Source organism: Mastomys coucha, chromosome X (assembly GCF_008632895.1).
Source record: "Mastomys coucha isolate ucsf_1 chromosome X, UCSF_Mcou_1, whole genome shotgun sequence".
NCBI lineage: Eukaryota > Metazoa > Chordata > Mammalia > Rodentia > Muridae > Mastomys > Mastomys coucha.
In genome coordinates, this window is record NC_045030.1 from 55,991,606 (window position 1) to 56,009,842 (window position 18,237).

Below are 18,237 nucleotides of genomic sequence, written 5' to 3' on the forward strand. Positions count from 1 at the left end.
TTCTAAAGAAACTGCAAAGAATGTGGATAATATAACACAGTGGGTGCAACCATCACATTCTAGAACTGAGGGAGAGGTTTTGAAGCTTGAAGTAACTCAGAGAAACAAAAGTCATCTTGCTTCATATATCAGTCATTACCTCCTTCAACAAGGATGGACACATGAGACTGGCCTTTTAAAACTTCCTTTGGAATTAGTCATCATCAACTTGGAAATATTCAGCAACCATGCAATCATTGTGACTGGGTTCTCAGAAGAGTCCCTTCAAATGTTCTATGAGTAGTAGTAGCTCAGCACTTGGGTTTTGGCATCTCACACAGCTGAGTATTAAATGCTAACATGGTTTTACTTACACAGAAATGCAACCTTAGGCAGATTCTAAACTTCTATGAGCTTTGATTTCCTTTCTCACAAAATGAAGGTAATGATAAGCATCTATGTCACAAGGTTGCTGTGATGATTCAAGAGACAATGAATGTGAGTTGATTACCTTGTTAACTCCCACCACAGTACCCACACAACATAATCAGTCGTCTTCAAAATGTAAGTCATGGCCTGTTCTCCAGTAATCATGAATCTGATGGACAATGTATTACATGTGAAAAAATATTCTACATAAATTTGTATAATTTTTAAAATTCAACTTCCAGGTAACACATTTGTGCAACATGATTAAGACCTCATAGCTTTTGAGGTGCATATTCGGAAGTATAAGTAAGTTCTCTCTAAAATGAGAAAAATTTGGGGGTGGGTGCTGGAGATTGAATGTAGGGCCTTGCAAGTGTTCTACCACTGAACTACATGCCACACTCTCTTTTGGCTTTTTAGACAAAGTCTCACTAAATTCTCTAAACAGGTCTTAAGTTTCTGATGTCCCTGTCTTAGCCTCCTTAGTAGCTGAGATAACAGGCAAAGCTTCCATTTTAGTTCTGTCTATTTCTCCCTTCATCTTTTAAAATGAAGTCTTTTGACTTTATTATTGTAAAAGAAACTCATGTGCACCTTGAGTAATTTAGAAAATAAAAGAAGGTAGAAGGAAAAAAAAATCATAGACTAGCCAGAGATACTATGCTGGTACATGTTTATACTGCCTTCTGTTCGTGGTAGGTTTTTTTCCTGGTTCTTAGGGTATACATTCTTCAATTGAATCTGAATAGAATCAAGAGTTGTTTGTTTAGAGAGAAATCTCAGAATAATGAAACAGAGGCTACGGATGTGGCTCAGTGTCAGAGCACCTACCTAGAATGTGCGTGACCCTGAACTCTTGAGTTTTTGACCCAATGTCACAAATCAGCTGCTCTCAAATAATCTCTAGCTTTTGAGACAAAATGCTATCTGTCCTTCACAGAATTAAGACTGGGTCTTTAGGACAAATAGGATACTGACCAATCCCTCAGAGCCCCAAAGGACACTCACTCTTAGAGTACTGGATCATTGCTTTGGGCAATGGCTTTTGTATTACCATGGTGTCCAAGAAACACTTTGACCTTGAAAATAGATGCAGTCATACTACTTTTGAAGTTAGAAAAAAGACTCTGTGAACTGTGGGAGAGTCAATGAGCTTCCAAAGAACAGTGACAACAGGTAATAATGTCCTCTGACACCAGGGCAGCAGAGTGTGGCAGGAGTCATTTACCTCCTACTGAGTTTGCTGTGTTTCTCATTTCTCCTCTTCTTTGTCTTCTGTCATCTCTCCTCAAATTTGCTCTAGTATGAGAGCTAACTATATTTTATTTTTATGTTTTCTTAAATGAAGCTTTACAGCATCTTCACGCATATAATTTTAAAAGACAATATGTTGGTTATTTTTATTTTTTGTTTTTAATGAAAGACACTTGAAACTAGGCGGCATGTTACTTTTCTCCGATTTTTGCCTTTGTGTTGTTCCTCCCTGGCAGACAACAGAAAGAATCCCTACTTAGGAACTAAGGCAGCCTGTTCAGCTGAGATTGGAGAAATAATTTGACTTGAAAGGAATGTTCTTTGATTCTAATCTATGAATATGAGATGTCATTGACATAGAAAGGGTACAGCTTCTGGCTCTCACTTTGACAACCCCAACATTTGCTTATGGCAGTCAGCTTAGAAAAGGGTATTTTCATAGAAGTTTTCATTTAGTGTGTGAAATGTGGGACTAAAGGATGGAGTTCCTTTGCAGGTGAATGTGATTTTCCAAAGGGGCATCCATCATTCCAGAGAGGGCATGCTCAATTTCAAATGTGGAGGAGAGGGCTGCCGTCACTTTCTCACATTGATCTCCTTGGGCAGGCATCAAAGCAGTGCTAATTGGAAACCACTGCAATTGAAATAGAGCCTTTCATCCCCAACTGCAGATCCTGAACCTCCCCCTTTTTTCTCTCTCTCTCTTTCTTTTTTTTTTTGAAAGATTTATTTTATTTATGTGAGTACACTGTCCATCTCTTCAGACACACCAGAATGGCATCAGATCCCATTACAGATGGTTGTGAGCTACCATGTGGTTATTGCGAATTGAACTCAGGACCTCTGAAAAAGCAGTCAGTGCTCTTAACCACTGAGCCACCTCTCCAGCTTGGTTCCTTTTTTTTCTTAATGTAAAGTAATAGAATGTCATTGTTATTGTTTTGAATTTGAAAAGACAGAAAAGTACAAAAACCAAACTAAGTCTAATTTGAATGGTGCAAAAATCATACTTAATTCTAATGGAGGGAGACTTTTCCACTTTAACCTCAAACTACATCTTGCTGTTGCTACAGACACTACCATTCTTCCTCTCTTCCCATTCCCTTTGCCTGAAACACCCTTTCTGTCCTTTATCAGTTGAATTCCTGCTTATCTCTTAGGCTGCATTGAAAAGCTACCTGATCCAAGTAGCCATTTTTGATCCTCTCAGGAAGGCTGGGATCCATCCTTCCATCTATGACATTGTTACTGTCTTGTAGGTAGCTCTGTCAGGTGATTTGAATTCAATATAAGATATTATTCATTTGTACGTCTGTCTCCTTGACTGGAATGGGGAGGGTTCCTTTACTCATCATAACCTAAGTCTTACACTATGCTTGAGCACATAGATATGGTTGAAAGTTTTTTATTATAAAGTCTTATGTGAGGTAGGATAATGTCTACCAGACCAGAAACTCATTTACTGACTCATTCAATATATATTCTACTGCTTCCAGCAAAGGCTGGAGGATACCCTTGAACTTACAAGGCTGCGTGGCAAAACTCAGAGCCGTGGTCTGAGAGGAGGCAGGAATGAGCCTCAGGTTTGGATCACAGACATATCACCTCCTACTTTTTTTTTCCTATGTAGCTTACTAGTGGTACCTAATCCATTTCCCCTTCAGACTAAGTCAGATGGGAATTCCAGGAAGCCGGAGGTTCCAATATTTAGAGGGAATTCCACAAGGGTGGAGGGGCTATAGCTTTATCACATGTTGGCAGTTGGGCCAGAGGCTTGATGTATAGGTGTTGGGTGAACTATTCAACTACCAGTTCTGGATTTGAAAAGTAAAAGGTACTACTCATATGTTCTACCAAACAGTATCTGGGCTATGCAAAGGACCAGGTATGCAGTATCACAAGTGAGATGATGGAGAAATTAAGAAGAGCAAAGAAGGAGAGACTGAACACCCAAGTGTACTGAACATACAAGTTCAGTATGGTGGTGGCAAGGGCTGTAATGAGCATATTGCTTCTATTTTGATGCATTATGAGTGCACAGTATTCTGTTTTCTGTGTTCTAAATTTCACAACAGATATTTTCAACATGTATTCCTTAAAGAAACCTTGATTCCTGTACACAGACCACCAGTCTAGTATAAAATTGCATTTAAACAGAGCTAAGCTATTTCTAAGACTAGCTGTATGCTGCAAAATACCCAGTTGGGGGCAGACAAAACAAACAGATGATTTCTGAGTACTTCCAAAGGAATCCTATGTTTCTTTGTGTGCTGTTACTTTAATAAAGCAAAGGTCTTTTTGATTTATAGTCAGACCCAGATAGCTTGCTTGCAACCTCCACACACACTACAACAACATTCCTTTCTAATTGTTCTGTTTGTAACCCCTGAGAGATCTTGGGCATGGGTGTTAAAGCTGATAGATAAACACAGCCACTTTTCTTTCTTTTTTCCTTCTTTTTAAAATTTTTTTTTACACTCCATGTTTTATTTTCCCCCATCAACCCTCTGACTGTTCCACATCCCATACCTCTTCCCCACCCACCTGTCTCCACATGGACATCTCCACTTCCCCCACCCCACCTGACCTCTAAACTTCCTGGGGTCCTCAGTCTCCTGAGAGATAGGTGCATCATCTCTGAATGAACACAGACCAGGCAGTCTTCTACTGTATGTGTGTTGGGGGCCTCATATCAGCTGGTGTATGCTGCCTGGTTGGTGGTGCAATGTTTGAGAGAACTCAGGGGTCCAGATTAATTGAGACTGCTGGTCCTTCTACAGGACCACCCTTCTCCTCAGCTTCTTTCAGCCTTCCCTAATTCAACAACAGGGGTTAGCTGCTCTGTCCATTGGTTGGATCCACTTTTCCTGAGTGTATGAAATGCTCAACTGATCATACTAAGAAATGTATACAGGTACTAACATTCTTCCAAAGGAAACCCTTCCAATAACATTCATCCCAAAGAATCCTGTCATTAATTTGTATCTATAGTTTTTTCATTTTCTCTTACTTTCATTTCATTTATTTGGAAGTTGCCTTCTGGCTCAAAAATAGCTCTAAACACCAGAGTTGGTTACAAGGATAATTCTTTGGGTAGCACCATTTTCTTAAGTGTTGTGCTGGACTTCTCATCTGATTTCTACCTCTTAACTACAACCCAGAAGCTTGAATACAGTTGGAGGGAACCTCAGTAAGGGTGGGAATGGATGGGAAGAAAGGGGATGAGAACTTGCATTTTGGCTCCTGAATGATGAAAGACACACTCAGTTTTGTGTAAAATGTTTCATGTATGTTCATAGTGTCTCGCTAACCTCCCTCTGGTGAACTTACTGGGAACAATTAGAATAACCACAAGATAGATCATTGAACTATAAGAACTTGTAAGCAGAAAATATTTTTTAAATAAATAAGGGGTCCTGGTTAGGGAGGCTCATTCTACCCTGTGTTGCCCAACTAGATATTTATACCTGGAAAGTTTACACTTAAATATGCCTTATTTACCAGTAACAGTTTTCTTTAACAGAGACAAATTATAAATCTCATTTAAGCACTCTACTCAAAAGAACTAAATAACATGTAATGTAAGAAACTTCACTCCAGTGATCTTTTAGCCTGAAAATTCAATGGCTAATTGTATGCTGAAATGGAGGGGAAATCTTTTTCTCACCTTCTTCGGCTGGATAAGGTTTCTTCATGTTCGACATGAGCGACTTTTAATACCTTCTTGTCAATAAACAGATCTTCAGGGTAATAAGCAGATCTATATTGGCGTTGCTGGGAGTGGGCACACAACTTGCCAATCTGAAAAGAGAGAGATAGTAGTACAATCATTAGATGGATGAAGATGGCAGGAACAGATTTGGAAATGCACTACAATTTCCTTTCAAAGAGAACAGAGTCATTAATAGAGTCAAATCATGAAATAATGTTTTAAGGCAAAGAACTAGAAGTAGAGGGGAAGGTACTTGATAGGTGAGGAGTAGTGGGACACATTCTGAGTGCAGTGTACTCAGATGCTTAAGTAGAAAGGGAAACCACTGTCCTCACTCTGCTGATACCTGTCGATGGCACTTTCTGTTTGTATATATGTAGAAGTTCACAAAAGGCAATTTAGAAAATTGAGACAATCTGAAATGGGAGGGAGAATGGTTTTTGAGGTGGCACTAAGTGGTCTCTTGATAGAAGGGCAGCCTTCCAGGCACAGAGCGTGCCTAGTTCTTACAAGTGTATCTTAAATAGACTCAGGTTTTTTGAAAGTCATGTGGACTCAAGTGTTTTGAAAATCATGTGGATTTCCTATAAAGGCATGAGGGAAGCAAGCACATCAACTAGCCTACAGGCAGGATCATCAGCTGTGAGTTGTGTCTCAACTCACAACTAAATAACTGCAGGGTTTTATTAAAAGAGCACAGGCACCTAAGAAAGCCAGATTCCTTCCTACCTTTCTCCTACATCTCACTCAGCCATTCAAAAACATCTATGGGATACCTCCTTCACACCTATATGGCAAAGAGGTTTAAAATAAGATACCAGCTTCCTTGCTTGCTTAGCTCCATTTTATCTTATTTCTGTGGTTAAATTATTCAAAGACTAATACCTACAACAACTTCCGTATGTGTGTGTGTGTGTATGCATATATAAGTATGAATAGCAGCAACTATATTGCTCCCTGTGCTAGACACTATGTTAAATACTATCACCTCTAATTTATAGATGCAGAAATTGAGGTTCAAGGAGTTTAAGAGACTTGCCTAAAGCAAACAGGCAGTATATCCACTTGACTACCTGTGAACCCATTAGCTTGACTTCTAATCTTAACACAATACTACTTCCCTAGAACACGATGCCCGCTATCTATTTGCTTACATTTTATTTTGGAAAGAAAGATTACCAACCTTCAATGACACATCACCAACTAACATAGCTCAGGTGAATGCATTAGCTGCGAAGTTCAGGGAAAGCATTGGAAGCATCTTGTGAAGATGGCTTGTACATGTGTCACTTCTGTGCCTTCACACAGTTTTGATTTGACTTCATATTCTTCTAGACAAATTAAGTGAATTGAAGGAATTTTCTATTACTATATCAGGCCCCAAATACCAGTCTATCACTAAACCATTGATTCTGTGTAGTCATCTGGCTTCTGGATATTGCAGGGTGGCCCAATAGCATTTACTGGATTATCTATGTGAGCAAAGATGCATACATGCCATTTAGTTTGCATAGCTCTGGAAGGCTTCCAGCACAAATTCTTGAGTTAGAAAACATATTAAATGAGTAGCAGAATTACTTCCATTTATGTTCAAATTGGCTCTCCTCAATCATTTATTCTAACACGGAAAACAAACCGCAGATCCTGCAAAATCCTCCATCTGACTTTCTTTGGAATGCAAGATATTGACATCTTTGCATGTGCCTGTGCCATGCTATTTGACTTAAGCTAATTCTAACTCTATGTATCGAATCTGCAGTCTCTAAATCCATTCTACCTCGGGAGTGTGAGAGGGTGTTTTAGGCTAGGGGCTGCCTAACTGTACTTAGGACTCGGGTTCTATTCATTTTCAAAACATATACTGCAGACACAAATAACTGGAAGACTGTACACTGTAAGTTTATGTCCATAAGCAAACACATGTTTATTACTATTTTTAACTACAGGTAAATTTCAGATAATAAACCATTTTTTTTGTTCATTGTAATATTTTTATACGTTACAACATGAGCATAGATCAATGTGAGGGTCTGTTTTACTAGGTTCAAAATATCATCACATTCAGGTGCACAGGCCACGTTCTTTTTATGTGTCCCACATATAACACCCAAGTGAAAATCTATTGCATTATGCTGTCTAGTTGAAAAACATAGCTGTAAGATGACCCTTCCCAAGGAAAATTGAATCTTTGTATCATCGAATTCTTATTACACCAGAACATGACTTTAAAGTATTTGCTCCCAGCCCTGACTCTAGCCTACTAGCACGTGGAGCAGATGAAGCAAAAGTAGGAAGTTTAAGCACAAAGAACAAAGTACCCGGTCAGTAGTCTGATCTTTCTTCCCAAGTTCCCAAGGTGGCTTTATCAACAAGCCTTCTTAAAGCATTGTGCGGGATAAAAGACAAATGATGGAGTCTTGCTAACACCTCTAGCTCCTATTTAAGATGTACCATACCTTATATTTCTTCCACCAATCTACCATGAAGCCAACTCTTCTCTCCCACAAAGCCTTTGCCAGAGATGACCCACTCCCACTTAGGGTCCCCATCTTTCACCTCTACACTTAAATTTGGAAGCAAATATCTTGAGCTTATTGAGAGAACGGACACTAACAGAAACCCTAACTTGCAGAGATATGGCAGTCCCACGGAAGATGGCCTTTCAGTTTCTCACTTCTGAGCTGCACTCACGAAAGAATCCAGGCTCTCATGTGGTATTTTAGAAATCAGTATCCTGCCTAGGAGTTTTAAACTCTTAAATAAGAAATGCAATCCAATTTCCATCCCCTATGTAATGTACCTGCCACTTTTACATTTGGTTAGTTGAAATAAATTTATTTGATAGGTGAGTGTGTTTATCAAAATCCTAAGAAGTTAAAACCGTTTTGTTTTTTTCTGAACCTAAAGCAATGGGCAGAGCTGGGATTTTGACACTGGTTTTTCCTACTTCAAAACAGATTTTTATTTTCCATAGACTGTTCTGTGCCCTAAGTTCTTATCAACAACATAGGTTCAGGGGTATCCCAGTATTTGATTTTGCCAAGACCTGACATCTTGTGAAAACATTATCCACAATGTGAGAAGAATGACAATTTTTAAAAAAAGTGAAAAAGCACACTGTAATGAAAGGGTACAGTTACTTAAGTCAAACAGAAAGTGGGTATCCAATTTTAATCTAGCTCTCAGGCAGGGGCGCTAATAGTAGCTAATAGAGGGATGATTTAAAACCTCTTTGGCTTGCCAGGTAAGAGTCCAATTAGCAGCCATACTAAAGCATTGGGTGTCAAGTTCCATTGAAGAGGCAGTTCCCAAGAAGGCTCCAGCTGCTGCCTCCAATATGCCTCTGGACCCTTGCTCTCGAAGAAATTAGATTCTGAGTCAGCCAAAAGGTCTTTCATAAATTCCTATCATTTAACTTACTCTGGTCTTATATCTGGCCTAAGTGTAGCCTGTAGATTTATCCCAAATGGAGATTCCCAGCTCACCCTATGATAACAAAAAGTCAGCAGACACAAGCTTTAACTTTCCTAGTCTACAAAGTACAAAATTGGGGCTAAGGATGCTATTATGACATGAATATATATTTCTTTGGCTCCCCCTTCTCTTTGTTGAAGCCAGATACACATGAATATTTATTTGTGTAGTAAAGTTGTGTGCAGGTAACACGGCACATATGTGGAGGTTTAAGAACCTCCATATGTGGGAGTTATTGCTCTCCTTTTGTCTAGTGGTTTCTTGAGATGCAACTCAGGTTATGGGGGTTGGTGAGGCAAGACCCTTTACCGCTGAGTCATCTTGCTGGCTCCGAATCCACTTGGTTTTACTTCAATGGGTTGCATAAGGCTATTTTTTTTCCTAAGTACAGTCTCTCATTCTTCACTAACCCTAAGGGACCTTTAGGTTTTTTGTTTGTTTGTTTTGTTTTTGTTTTTGTTTTTGAGACAGGGTTTCTCTGTGTAGCCCTGGCTGTCCTGGAACTCATTCTGTAGACCAGGCTGGCCTCGAACTCAGAAATCCCTCTGCCTCTGCCTCCCAAGTGCTGGGATTAAAGGCATGTGCTACCACTGCCCAGCATAGATTTTATTTCTTAAGAAGTTAAATGGGAGCTAGAGAGGTGACTCAATCATTAAAATGCCAGAGATGGCAAGACCAGGGATACCTAGCATCCTCCTGAAACCTGTTCACACCTCTGTATCCCCAGAGTTAGAAGACGTGTACTCAGGTATATCCCTGAAGCCCATTGGCTAGTCAGTCTAACTGAGTTGATGGAGCAGTACATTCACCAAGAGATCCTGTCTCAAAAATTAAACTGACAAGCTATTAAGGGAGACATCTGCCATGGACTTCTGCCCCACCCTGGACAGAATATATGCAATGTAAGATGTATGTGTGTATGGGTTATCTAAATACATGTGTTCTAACTTAGATAATAATTTATAAAAGAAGGAAAGAAAGAATGTGAGAAGAGGGAAAGGATGAGGAAGGAAAAAAAAAGCAGAGCTCAGAAGTTTATGGGTGATTGAATGGCACTGCCCTTGGAAACCTGACAGTTTGCCAGGGGATAAAGGCTGTACTTTTGGACTCTGCAACCAGAGTAACTCCTTTTTTAGGAGCTGCCCCTGAGGCCACCATGACTCTTTAGCCTCTGGAGGGATCTGCAGTTTTTGTGACTTACAGAATAGCTTTTCTGCTGGTGCCCATCTGATAATTGTGGTCCCAACGAATATTTTCTGAGAACTGTTGCTAAATATTTGTTATAACTTTAATCTTTGCTTATAGGCTGACTCATTAGAAGCCAGAAGAACGCAAAATGAATTTTCCTATAGGATAATGCATATTAAATATGAACGGGGCTCTTATGAACTATTTTGAACAAATATTGCCCATGAAGTTTGTTTGGGGGTATCTTGGACTGAGGATGAGAATTCTAAAAGTTAAAACACTGAGCTTCCTTCTCATAAACTATATACTGCGTTGTTGTTGTTGTTGTTGTACATTTTTGTTTAATTAATCTTAAAAGATTTCAAACAACATATACATTGAAATGATCAACTTTTAAATAGTAGTAACCATACCCATTTAACAATTCTGCAGGTATAATAAAAATGCTAATGTATGTTAATGTTTAGTCTGTGGTTAATGTTTTGTCTTGTTAATTTCCCCAGGGCTTTTATTACTGATTTAAATCTGCCATGCTACTCAGCTGATTGCACTGCTTCTGCAAACTGCATGGAAGTAGCTCAAATGAATCCTGATGAACAGAAATGAACAAACATTTGGCTAAGCCAACCATTCTTATTAAATGTGGGTAATTGTTACATACGTTTTTGTAACAATGAGATGGGCATGACAGGCATTTTCCCATTCATTTTCTGTACAGAAACTATGCATATAAGCATTAAATTAATTTATAACCTTGTACTTGAGGAAGCACATCATTATTAATTAACTATTGATTGATCTGGATATAGAGCAGAAAGGATAATGAACAGACCCTGGTAACAATGTGTTTTTTTTTTCCTACCCCACAGACATTTTACAGTGACTCATTATTAATTGCCAGGCCATTAAAGTAAAAGCTCTCTAATAATTTGCAGTGTATTAGGAATCAAGCTATTTTAAGAAATCAGGTGGCATTAGCTGAACATTTTATATGTCACCTCTTAAAAATTGGAATATAAGGGGGAAAAAAACTTAAAGTCCTAAGAATCTGTTTGCCTTTAATTTGAGGCACATCACCATATTAGAGTGGGAAGGACCGTTTGAAATCAGGGTGCTTGGGGTTTTAGTCACAGCTCATCCTCTGACCATTTCAGCACATCAGACAAGATATTTAATTTCCTCGCATCTCTTACCTTCAGCATCTTTAAAAATGGAGATAAAAGCAATGCCTGCCAAGCCTGACTGCAAGATGAGGATGAAGTAACACAGTGGTCCAAATGGTAATGCCACTCCTATCTAGACTAACTTACTGTGTAAGAATCGTGTAAGTTGAGCCTTTGGCAGCCTGCCTCAGTGTGTCACAGTCATGGCTTGGGTGGTCAAGTACATCCATAGCTATTACTAATTCCATTCAGAGAAGTTCTTACAGTCATATACTATGTCTTGGTGTGTTGTTGTGTCTCTTTTAAATCGCTTCCAGTGTATTTCTTAAACTTTAATGTAAATATGAATCTCTCAGCAATCTTAGTCACATATAAGTCTATTCAATAACTTGGGGTGTGGTCTAAGAGTAACAAGACCCACAACCAGTGATTCTCAAAGCTGTAGTCCTAAAACAAGTAGCATTGTAGTTTTCATGGACTTGTGTGAAATGCAAATTTGGGGGCCCAAACTCAGACACACATTGTTGTAAACCCCGGGCGTGGGGCTTGACCATCTGTATTTTCTATGCTGGCCTTCAACTCAACATTCTCCTGCATTAGCCTCATAAGAACTAGCATTACAGGTGTGTTGCACTATGTCTGCCTGTCACCATAACCTTCAGCTTATCTGTGTGGAAGTACATACATCTGTAGTTTATCTTTCAATAATTCTTTGATTTTAAAAAATTATCTGTAACACATGACTGTAGAGGTTCGTGCCTTTAGCCTCAGCACCCCCAGGAGGCAGAAGCAGGTAGATCACTTTGATTTCCAAGTGAGTTTGGCCTACAAAGAAAGTTGTAGGACAGTCATGGTTACATATTGAGTTCCTTCATCAAAAAAAAATTGTTATAGAAGAGCGGAATAATTTGATTACAATTGTAATTAAGAAACAACGTTATGGGGGTGGGTGATATAGGTCCATGTAGACCACTAATCTAGCATGAATAATTAGAGTCAATCATCACAATACAGGGCGTGTGGAGAGCAGATGAGAAGGTTGTCTCCTCCTTATGCTTATGAGACAGAAAGAATATAATGTTGAGTGGGTAGGAAGGAAGGGGAGGACCTAGGGAGAGTTGTAGGTGGGGTAAGAATATGATCAAAATATATTGTATCAAATTCTCAAAGAATAAATCAATACATTAAAAATAAAAATGATTTAAGGTATTATATTTTCTATAAGAAAACATTTAAGAATAGTATTACCTTCCAAGCTAAGCTGTAGAGGTATCTTGAATTCAATCATTGTCAGTTTAAAGAAAATGGAATTCGGAGCTGGAGAGGTGGCTCAGTGGTTAAGAGCACTGACTGCTCTTCCAGAGGTCCTGAGTTCAGATCCCAGCAACCACATGGTGGCTCACAACCACCTGTACAGCTACAGTATACATGTATACATAAAATAAATACATAAATAAGTAAATAAATAAATAAATAAATGAAAGTGGAATTCAATACTTAAATGTTATGAGCTCTCTAAAAGTCAAAACTGCTCATTACAACTTTTCAAAGTAGAATTGTAAGTCAATGAAATATCTGAGTTGATAACTCACTGTTATATTTGCCAGAACAGTGTACACAACAGGAGAGAAACTAATACAACTCTGCAGGGTTCACACTGCTCCATGCCAGCTCAGGGAAAAGTCAGCAGATGGAGTCTAGCCACTTTTGAAGGAGAGAGAGAGAGACTAAAGTCTGAACTGCAAATGTAAAAATGAAGTGAATATATTCTCTACAGACTATACTTTCACCCTGCAAATGAATGAACCCGCAAATGTGGGCTGGGGTTACTATTTTGTTGATATTTGTTTGCAGCAGTAATTGATCTTCCAAGGTCTATTATATGATAGCTTAGTATGTGTGTTGGGGTGGGAAGGATAAGGAATTAGTAGTATTGAAGTGTCCAAAGCATTGAAACAGGTTTAAATTCAGTGTTCCCTCAAATGCGTCTGTAATGATCGTGTGCAAGCTCTGGGGTGGTGCATGGGTAAAATGATGGCACTGTAGCATGTGTAAAGGCGGTGACATGAAACTGCACGTCACTATAGCTTTACTGCCAAGTACTCACCCTTTAAAAAGTAGGCAGTCTCACTTAAGAATACTCTTGAAGAGGCAGTAAAACTCAACTGACCCTTGATTTTATGTCTTTTTGAATACTACATGCATAATGAAATGGGATGTATACTCAACGTACTCCCATCACATTCTGAGGTATGATAGTCAACTGGAGGCAAATTCCATTACCATTGAGATATGATATGAACTAATGATTCATGTCGTAGAATACTGTTTTTACTTAGAAGGCTGGCACACAAAATGTCTTCCAACTTGAATATTGGCAGGCATTTCTTCAGAACTGAACATGCAAGCCCATCCCTTCAAGGAAAGCACTTGACAGTGTTTCCAGCCAATAATCACATGCAAGCAAAAAATGCATGCTATAGCCAGATCCATAGAAGAATATGTAGATGTGGGGAGGGAAGTTCACCGTATAAATTAATTTATACAAACTGGTAACAAAAAGAAAGTAACAGTTAAAAAGTGAAGGAAATAAATATGGTATAAAGCATTTAGAAAAAAAGTTCACAAAGTGAGAGTTACAAATTCTATTTTATCAGTAAGTACATTAATGGCACGCACATTGAATGTGCCAACCAAAAGGTAAAGATGAATCATTTAAATCTAAAACAGCATGGTATAAGACTATGCTCTTACAAAGAGATATAATTTGCATTGAAAGCAAAAAGGTGGGTAAAGATACAAGCATTACAAACTGTAAGGAAACGAGAGCTGGAATAGCTGCAGTAATATAAGATAAGATAGTCTTCAAGACAGATGAAACTTATTAAAAGACTAAAGTGTCAACTCATCCAAAAGATAACACAAGAGTATATGTACTGGAGCTAAGTTATGTGAAGGAAAACTGTTTTAAGGGAGAAAAAGACAATTCAACAGTAATACTTAGTTTTCAGTTCTCTCCTTAAATAATGGGTAGAATAACCAAGCAGAAAAGCAACAAGGAAATAGAAGACTTGAAGAACAAAATTATAAGGAGATCACACAGACATCTATAGCACACTCAATATAACAACACCGCCTATTATAGTGTACATGTGAGACATTCTTTGAATACTTATTATATTTGTATAGATGTATTATCTGGATGCACATCTGCAAACTGCATGTCTAGTGCCCAAGAAGACCAAAAGAGGACGTTGGATCCCCTGGACTGGGGTTCTGTGGATGTGAGCCTCCAAGTAGGTACTGCAAGTTGAACCTCCAGCTACTGCATGTAACTGCTCTCTTCCTGGTACCATCAACCCAGCCTCTCTGCTCCATTATGTTCACACCAGGCACGGAAATGACTTGAAACTTCTGAAATCATGAGCAAAACCGAATAACCAGTCCCTTTAGGTTGTTCTCATAAGTATTTGGTCACAGTGACAAAAAGCTAACCAACATGTACTATGTATGACAATGAATTCAAAGTCAATATCAAATCACATTTAATTATTAAAAAAATCTACCAAAACTGCGGAAGGACACATAGATCTAAATTTCTGTGGTCTTTTAAATCTGGCACTATTTCCTTAGCAATGGCAACTAAGGGGTGGAGGGCAGAGGATAGATCAAGTGGATGGTTATGCAAATTAAAAACTTTTATGTTTCAAATTGTTCAAGTAAGAAAATGAAAAGACAACCTACAATTATAACTTAAAAGCACTTATCTGATAAGGGTCTACTGTTTTGATTCTATAGAGAGCTCTTGCAATCCAAGAATAAACTAATAACAATAATACACATATGGCCACCTTCTGATGAGCCCCTTTACTGTTTGTCTCTTACCTGGTACAAATGCTGCACCCATGCTTCATTTTTATAACTCTTGTTTTTCATGCACTTACTCTTATTCAAATTATACACAATTTAGACTCGAGTCTGATTTGAAAGTTTCTAGAAATCCATGGCATATAAAAAGAGAGCAGAGTAACATGCAATATTACATACAACCTTATCACCAAACTCAGTAACACCTCTACCTTCCCAGACTATCAGCACATCCCCCACATAGTCCAGGATGTCAGGACTAGCCAACTTTGAATCTTATTTTCTTCACTGTGATTAAATTCTTACTGTCCGAAGGAATACTAAATGATGAATTAAGAGGGGAAATGTATAGTTTTCATAATCCTTTTGTATGGAAATAATAAAAACCCACTGTACTCAACCACACACCATTCCTAAACTTGTATGAATGGCAGCAGTGCTGTCGCAAGATTGTTCTGATTGTGACTTCAGCCAAACTGATGAGCCACCGTTCACCTAAATGAAGACATCCTTGCTGACCAATACCTTGGGTCTTTGCTGATTGCCCTCCACAGCAGAAAGACTTTCACTGATTGGTTTTAGCCAAAGTTATAATCAGAACCACTTCTGAGACAAATTCTGAAAAGAACATGATTGAAAGGAGTGAGTAAATCAGGTGAATTGAGAAGCATTGTGACCTCGGACCGGAAATAGCTCCAAGAGACTCATCTCACGCAGATCCCTCTGTGTCATCTGAGGCATGTCCCTCTGTGACAGCAGCACTGGGCATTGCCATCATCTCAGCTCTGCTTCTCTAAACATGCTATTTTCACTCTCCAATTTCTTCTGCTGCTGAGCTCCTTAAAGGTTAGTCATGATTCCTCATACCCAAGCCTTACTTCTCTCTTTGTTCAGTCTGTTAATGAGGGGATACAATCACAAAATCTTGTAGTTTTTTCCAAGTATTTACATAACTTCAGCTATACTGCATGAATTTTCAGACGGGGACAGAGGACCGATATTTTTCAGTAGTGTAATTATTTGCAAGGCACATGTGTTCCTGAAAACTTAACACCCATGTATGCTCCTATGAACAACCTTCATGAAACTTGTTGGTTCACACATATATACAAAACCACATGGAAGTAGAAAGGGAAATAGTTGAGAAAAAAAAGGAATTAATGGAAGCAGGAAGAGAACAAGATATGAGAATAAGGACAGGGAACGTGATCAAAATATAATATTCATATGTATGAAAACATCATAGTAGAACCTGTCATTATATATAATTGATATAAGTTAACAGAACAGAATATAAAAAGTAGGGCTTGTTTTATTTTTAATTTCTAGTGAAGAATGATGGCGCCTTTGTCTGAAGTCTATCTTATGAGTCACAAACTTGAACAAAGTCAATTATTATTCTTTTTGAAGTACAGAATTAAGAGCAGAGTTACAGTGTGAGATTACATTCTTTTGGGGCACTCCCAGCTCTCTAGGCCTCAGTTGTGTCAGCCATACAGCAAAGAGAATTGGATCAAATGATCACTTCCAATAGCAGCATCTTAAAATTCTATGGACCTCAGAGCAAAACTATAAAAGACTGGGAAGTAATTTCAAGTTGCCTTTTCCCATCATCCTGCCATTTTTGTCTCTGGAGATACTTCAGCAGCCATAATAAAATGTGCAACACCTGCACAGCAACTTAGTTCTCTGTGCTATAGTCTTAGAAAGGCTTCATAATTGAACATTTGGACATGAAAAACAGTATTGCAAAATAAGCAACTTGGAGGCTATGCCTGGGGAGGGGTGAGAGGCACCATTAGAGCAGTTGGGCTGCAATGTATTAGGAGAACACATCACCTCATGAAGCTGGGTGAAATGTGACATTCAGGCCATACAGTCTTCTATTGATTTCAAATGATGGCCAGAATATTGCAGCTAGAAATAATGTCATTGTGGCTACTTGCACAAATCATCTAGTCTCCTACAAGAGAATTTTCTAAGCAAGTTTCTTCCTGAGGAAAGGTACTTTCAATAAAAAAGAAAATCCTTCCTATAACATCATGTAGGGGTTGCTTGCACCAAACAAATGTCCTTAGTTAGGAAAGGATGGTAGGCACAGTTCGCATGGTTTCATGGGTTATATGGCAGTGCAAAGTCCCGTTTGGATTAGAGATACATGAACTCTACTGCTCCACTTGAAGAATCAAGTTACTTCATTTTGGAGTCAATTTATAGGGAATGAGAAAAAGGCTTGAAAGACACAGAGGTTCGGAAGAGGACAAGTGTGACAAAGAAATGAATGACTGTGAACATGCCTGAAGAAGAGAGATAGGAAAAGTGATGCTTGGCTACACATAGCTGGTGTTAATATTCTTCCAGCTTTTCCAAGGAGTTAGTCTCCAGTCTTTTATCACAAGGAAGAGAAAGAAAATGAAATTCTCACCCTTTACAGAAAGGGCACCAGCACTACTGTTGGCAATGCTGCCACAGAGAACAAGCAACCCACACACCAGAAATCCTACAGTCACAAGGAAAAGACAAGATGATGATTAGCCTCCTTTGTATTGACTTTTCTTTAACAACTTTTGATTAACTGACAAACCAGCACATCTCTCTTGCTAGAATCAAATCACATGCATTTGGTGCCAAAAGAGGGGGGCTAAGGCCAGACACATGAGTGCTCTATCCATTCAGTTTTATTAAAAACTCATTGCACGGTGCTAAGAAACATAATAAAAGTTTTCTTTTTCTAATAAAGGCGTTCTCTTCTTATCTAGGTTTCACTAATATATAAAACAGTATCTCACTCATGTCTTGCCACCCAGCTGGAGCTAATAACATACATGAATCAGAGAATGGACGGTTTTGATTTGAACATTGCCAGCATGGTAACAAAAGAACACAGTAGCATTCAGGCTATTACTGCTCTGCAAAAGGACACTGGGTAGGGCCCCTTAGGACACTGTTTCAAATATCAACTCCAGGCTAGGGAATCCAAATTAATGAATCATCATAAACATTCAAAAAGCAAATAGCTCAATAATGATCATAAAGACACACAAAAGAAGAAGCAATGTTGCAAGGAATTAGTGTTCAGTCATCTAGATTATGCCATAAAAATATCCCCATACAAATGTCTGGAGAGCAAACCAGGTTGGGAAGAGCTCTCTGAAGTGTTTTTTTTTTTTT

General features: G+C 38.6%; 1 protein-coding gene across 1 annotated transcript in view; it reads right to left on the minus strand.

Moving 5' to 3' along the window:
- Positions 1 to 18,237, minus strand: part of Gpc3 (glypican 3) — a 146,248-nt gene that overhangs the window by 107,893 nt on the left and 20,118 nt on the right. The window contains exon 2 of the mRNA XM_031359564.1: positions 5,330 to 5,463. Within this exon, the coding sequence (XP_031215424.1) occupies positions 5,330 to 5,463 (134 nt within the window). The remainder of the gene's footprint in view (positions 1 to 5,329; positions 5,464 to 18,237) is intronic.